The sequence below is a fragment of the Pelmatolapia mariae genome, linkage group LG10_11 (genome assembly GCF_036321145.2).
Source record: "Pelmatolapia mariae isolate MD_Pm_ZW linkage group LG10_11, Pm_UMD_F_2, whole genome shotgun sequence".
In the NCBI taxonomy this organism is placed as follows: Eukaryota; Metazoa; Chordata; class Actinopteri; order Cichliformes; family Cichlidae; genus Pelmatolapia; species Pelmatolapia mariae.
The window spans coordinates 57,732,732-57,739,116 of NC_086236.1; the positions used below are offsets into that span (position 1 = coordinate 57,732,732).

The following is a 6,385-nucleotide window of genomic DNA, read 5'->3' on the forward strand; positions in this document are numbered from 1 at the left end:
TCCATTGTCCACAGCCTTACACTCCCTTCCCCCGGCTCGCCTTGTTTCGGGAGAGCATCCTGCTGCTGTCATGTATCCAGGTGTGCCGACTGTTACGGGTAAAGAAGACAGCCCAGTGCAGACTTGCTCAGTCTTAGCAGGTCCCATCATGCATGCGTTATTCTGCTTTGTGTCATCTTTTGTTTTACTTGGATGATGAAACACAAACAGAGTGTAGATTTTTGTGAGGTAGCATCTTCATGTCAACGCCTTCTATGTCTTGCAGTAACTGTGGGAAAACAGGGACAGTGTTCCTTTATTTGCTCTCCCTGCCTCTCTGTATCCCTCCTCCCTCCCATCACTTGGGCGTTGCCTAGATGACTATAAAGTGTTGAATAAACTTTCAGTCAGCCCACGTCTAACTCCACTGAAGCTCTGCCACAGTTTCTGCATCCTCGTGATCCGGTAAGGGTATTAAAACTTATTTAAAAAGTTAGAAAGTTGTTTGTTTGTTTTTTCTTTTTTCCATTGAATGTTACGTTGGGTGGGCTGAGGTGCTGTTGGTGCATTACGTAGGATTTTCCTCCTTTGCTATGCCAGGACTGGGTGTCTCCAAAAACGTCAGGCCTATTTCTCTCTAGTCTATCTTTACTGTGTGTCTGTGTGCCTAGTTTTTTCTTTTTCTGGAACTGAACCACAAAGTGTTAAAGTTTGTAAAGAGGGGAGGTAGAACCCATATACGGATTTTGGGTTTGGGGCCAGAAGGTGATTTGTGCCAGAAGAATTTGCTTTGAGTGTCAGTAAAAACCAACACCCACATCCTCTTCAAACAATGTGCTGTAACCTAATGCTTGGCTGCACGTTTCACTCATTTTTCTCCAATGTGAATGTAACAAGCCAACAGTAAAAGTTTAAAAAAATATTTTGAAAACTGAATATTTGTCTCATATTTTCAAAAGAAAGGCAACTGCCTTATAAATATAATGTTGCAATAAGAAAAAAACTGTTATATTTATTTCCATTCCTGCCTTTTCTCCTTTCAGCACTCATTTCTGCAACCATGACTGACTTGGAGAAATCCATGGAGTCCATGATAACCGTGTTCAACAAGTATGCCCATGATGGCAAACAAGGAAAGGCCTTAACCAAGAAAGAACTAAGAAAACTAATTGAGGCTGAGCTTCCCAACTTCCTGAAAGTAAGGATCTTTTTTGCTATCATATCTGATCTCTATCCTCAGTGTGAATCATTGTCCATATTTAAGTTAAAAATGTTATTGCTCATGCGCTTTGCACCCTGAACTTGTCTCTTGTTACGTCTGTTTCAGAACCAGAAGAATCCCAACACCGTGGACCATATCATGAAGGATCTGGACCAGAACAAAGATGATGTCTTGGACTTTGAAGAATTTATGCCATTCCTCGCCGGCCTCACAATGGCCTGTGAAAAATATTGCTCCATGAGTGCTAAAAAGAAGTGAAAGAACTGATGTGCAAATACACTGTAAGAGAAAATAATGCTTGTCTTTTTTTTTTCTTTCTTTTTTTGTAACAGATAAAGTTGATTGTGTTGCACAACTGTGTGCCGGATTTACAAGTAAAAACTGCTTTTGACAAAATTTCCCCGACTGTGTGTCTGGTTACTTTGTTGTAAATTTTATTCAAAAACATTGGGTATGCTAGAGTTTTAGCTACTATCTGATATCTAACTTCTGCAACACATTTAAAACTAGAAGATGGATTTGAAAGTAGTGAGAGTATTCATGAATTAATATCTAATGTGCATCATTTCACTTCTCATTGAAAGTTCAACTGAGGCAGCAGTTTCTACACAGCGTGAGGGGGTAACTGCTTCAATACAGGAACGTGTCAGGATCAGATGTTTGTGCTAAAAAGCCTGAAGTGTGGTGCAGCACACATGCCTGTGAGGCGTGAGCTCATGATTTATTTAGGGTGGGTCAAATAAGTAACATTTTTGGAGATGGAGTTTCTCTCACAGAACTCCTTCAGATGAGATACAAACTGCACTTTTTGAACTTGGTGCAGATCCATCTGGTAAACATTAAGTACTTGGCTCATTACAAGTTTGGAATTCCACCTTTAAACTGACTGAACTCCAGTTCAGTAAAAATACAAATATATTGTGCACACAGGCATACACACTAAGTGAATGTTAACATGCTCATTACACTGTGAAGGATCTCTCTTACTTGGCCTTTGCAGTGTTTTCAGTCTGCCAACTACACACACATCAATATGTTCTGTGTGCTTCGCAGTGTATACAGTAATGCCCTTTTGAGAGTTCATTTTAAAATTCGTTTATTTGTTTTGAAGTCCTTAAATGGTCTTGCCCTGCCCTATCTCTCTGGGCTGCTGTACTCGGACTCCCCTTCCCAGTTGATCACATGAGCTTACCAGCTGCTCCTGGATGTGCCAAGGACACAGCAAAGGCTCTGTACATCACTAAATCAACTCTTAAGATCCACCTTTTCTGCTCGGCTCATGACCCAGGTTGACTATTTTATTTTTATCTTATTGTTTTTACTCAGATTTGCCTGTCTGTTATGCATATTTATTCATGCTTTTAATTTGTCTTGTGTTTTATTTAATATATATTTAAAACTCAAGTTGACTTGATACTGACTGTATGACATGGCCAGCCTACTTTGCTGAGGCCAGCATGTAGTGCATGCAGCACAGAGGTGCAGATTCCCCAAGGACACACAGAGTTCAGTTTTTAAGGCACAGGGTTACAGAATTAAGGTGCACAACAGCTGTTGTTGTTTTTTTTCCCCACACAAGTCAAATGTAGCATAAGTGAACTTTAAATCATCTTGAGGAGATTGAAGTGAATAAGGTTAACTAGAAATATTCACTCCAGTGTATAACTCAGATTCATTCTCATTCTTTTTATTTCAGAAATAATTTGCACATCTTGTTTTTTGTTTGTTTGTTTGTTTTTTGCAAGGGGTTATTCTTCCATTCTTGACCTTAAAAAAGACAGATCATGATTTAGAAAATATTAAATGAAGCCAGCAAGGAAGATTAAAAGAAGCCAGCAAGGAAGATTAAAAGAAGTCCAACTCTGGATTTTCCCTCATGAAGAAAATGAAATCAAAAGTTTAAAAGCACCTGTATTTTATGTATTATATGTTTATCTGAAACAGGTCTCTCTTGTAAATGAGACAGTGAGTATCAGTGGGACTACCTGTATAAATAAAAGTTAAATACAATACAAATAACATGTTCAGGTCTAATGAAACGTTTGGCAGCATGGTGGTTAGCACTGTTGCCTCACAGTAAGAAGGTCTTGAGTTCAATTGGACCATCAGGCTGGGGTCTTTCTGTGTGGAGTTTGCATGTTTTCCCAGTGTTTGCCTGGGTTCTCTCCAGGTGTTCTGGCTTCCTCCCACATTCCAAAGACATGCAGTTATTGGGGTTAGGTTAACTGGTAACTCTAAATTACCCATGGGTGTGAATGGTTGTCTGTCTCTGTGTTAGCCCTGCGACAGACTGGCGACCTGGGTGTACCCTGCCTCTCGCCCTAAGACAGCTGGGATAGGCCCCAGCCCACCCGCGACACTGACACTGACAACGATAAGCGTGGGGCTGTTTACGCACTAAAATGGTCATGTGATTTGTTGTAATGCTATGATACAAGATGTAACTCTTTCTATATCAAGACATTTTTTGTAGCCACACAGTGTCGAGTCCATGCTTTACTGAACTGAAATGAGTCAGGTGACTGCTGCATCCTGTTTGATTTATTTATATTTATTTATTTATAAGTCTGACACATTTGGGGATAAACGCACTGGAATTGACCGGTGGAAATTTTTAATTTGACATATTTTGATTTGACCAGAAGATGGTGCTACAGTGTTTGGAATGAAGACAGGCAGCGATGCAGGCGACAGAGGATGTGTGTGTAACTTTTAGGCCGTGCATGGCCCCATTTAAACAACAATGTTTAAACCAACCATAATGAAGAAATACATTTACATTTAAGAAGCCCTGAAACACTGTGTAGTCTAAACTTCAGGACTGCAGGACAATGAAGAAAGAAGCAAGCCTCGAGGAAAACAGTGTTAAGCGACATCAATTTAATATACAAATTTTGGATTTTATATTTGATTTAATAAGTGTGCTTGGCCGATATATAAAAAAGGTTAATAACAGTGTTTCATGCATTTCATTGATGCATGCACTAAATAATAAATACAGTCACAGCACTGCTGCGTCAGTGTTTTGCTATTGCTTGCTCATCATTTTGGCAGACAGAGATAAAATAAAATTGGAACAATTTCAAATTCAGTTTTATCCCTACCTGCCGTAACATTCCTGAAAGCCAATTAGAGAGTCTGCTGGTTCACTCAGTGATTCTTCTCTTGGTTTTTCTATCCCTCTTTCCATCCCCAATTAAGCAGAAGCCCTGTTTTCAGTTCTGAGTTGGTGTATTAGGGCAGATGTAGTTGCATTCGGAGGATAGTGGATGTTTGGAAGTACATGGAGTTGAAAAGGAGCACCCACGAGAACAGAAAAGGCATGAAAAAGATGAGATAAAACAATTCTTTTGCTCAGATCTGATCACTTTGCACCATTGAACCCTTAATAACCTCTTTACCTTTGGTTGTAGATGCTGTAAGTGGGAAGAATGACTATATGAAAAAAAAAGTCTAAACTTTAAAACTCAGGAAGTTACTAGAAGCAAAGATGGATCAGAGCTATACCTGGATTGACCCAAGGAGGTCTGGTACTGCTGGTCTTTGTAAATACAACTGTACTTAACTGACTAGATTAAACTGATGACTGAAAAAATTTCCTTTGAAGTGATAGCTATGCACACACTTTATCAGGTCTGTGTCCATGTTTTTTAATTAAATGGAAAATAGACTGTTTCTTATTTAGCACTTTATGCAACATGCCTCATGAGAGCAACGTGGAGTTAATATCTTGCCCAAGGGTATTTGGCATGCAGTCTGGAGCAGCCAGGAATTGAACCACCAACCTTCAAATTGGTGTGAGCAGTGGATCACCTGCTCTACCTCTACCTGAGCTACATAAAAGATGAAAAAAATATCTGAGAAGAAAGATGACTATGATCAGTTACAGTGGGGGATGCACAGCACACCATTAAGAATTATTTTTATTGTTTCACATATTTGCGTTTGAACTAAATGAAGCATTTTCTTGTGTTTTACCTGAAATGATTTTACGGTAATCTAAAAGTAAAATATAAACTTGAAGTAGAAAAAAAATGACATAAAGGCAATAATACACAATTGCTCCTCTTGCTATTGTATATTGAGGTAAAGCAAAAGACCTGTAACAGTTATATAAGAACTACTGTTGAAAAAGAGATAAACATGGTTCACACAGTGCAGCTGCTTCAGGTTTAAACTATCTATTGCAGAAAAAATGTGATGATTAGAAGGTTTAGTGATGAGCTGTGACACTTTGATGTGCATGTACATTATTTGCTAGTGTTGACACATAACACCGTTACTGGATTCACTCAGGGGCGTTTGTGCAAACCAGAATGCAGAGGAACCTGTCCCTCACACGCGTTATTTTGAGGAAAACTAACACACTTTTGTTTTGTCAAGCTCCAGTTAATTCCAATGTTGTTGCAAGTTCTAGCAAATGTGGCTTATTGCTTTTCTGGACAGTACACACTCTACTAACAGAAAGCATTTTCACTCCATCCATCAGCTCGTAATGTTACTCACTAACTTACATAAGTTATTTACATAAATATATAGACTGTTTGCTGTCGCCATTAAAAAAGTGGTCATACAGATCCTGTTTGGTTAATGATCCTTAAAATATTTCTTACTGGCTGTCAGATGCCTTTTATTCAAGACTGGTGTTGCTCTTACAGATGATTAATTGATGGAGTGCTGATGAGATGGCCATGCATCTCGTCTTTGTAGAGGACTTCTGGAGCTCTGCTAGAGAGATCTTTGTGTTCCTGGTCACCCCAGTGGCAAAGGCTTCTCTCACTCATTAATTCCTTTTGAACAGCAAACTACAGTGCTGTGCAAAACTCTTGATTTTTCAATCATTTTCAGTCCGATACTTGTACCTGAGCATTTTCACACCATTGTTTCCTGTTTGTATGTTTGTTAAGTCACTTAACATTGACCGGTGAATCATTCAAGCATAAAAAAACTAACCAGTGTTGTGTCTACACATAACAGAACACAAGAATAAAATCTAAATTATTGTAATCAAGGACAAAAGAAGATGTGTCAGGCCTAAAAAAAAAGAAAAAAAAGAAAAGAGTTCATGAATGTATGAGAAGGTCATGTTCTTAAGAAACAGGAAAACAATCTTGCAAAGAACTCACACAGGAGCCAAGAAAAATACACCAGGACCTTGAGTTGAGCCATCTATTGTTCACTGAA

The 6,385-nt window shown here is 38.8% G+C and overlaps 1 protein-coding gene across 1 annotated transcript; it reads left to right on the forward strand.

Annotated features, from left to right (window-relative positions):
• Positions 1–336: 336 nt before the first annotated feature.
• On the forward strand, positions 337–1,591 carry s100a10b (S100 calcium binding protein A10b). Its single transcript, XM_063487089.1, has 3 exons — positions 337–444; positions 1,023–1,177; positions 1,307–1,591. Exons 2-3 carry the CDS (start codon positions 1,040–1,042, stop codon positions 1,457–1,459), a joined length of 291 nt encoding a protein of 96 aa, XP_063343159.1. The 5' UTR covers positions 337–444; positions 1,023–1,039; the 3' UTR covers positions 1,460–1,591.
• The last annotated feature ends 4,794 nt before the right edge of the window (positions 1,592–6,385 follow it).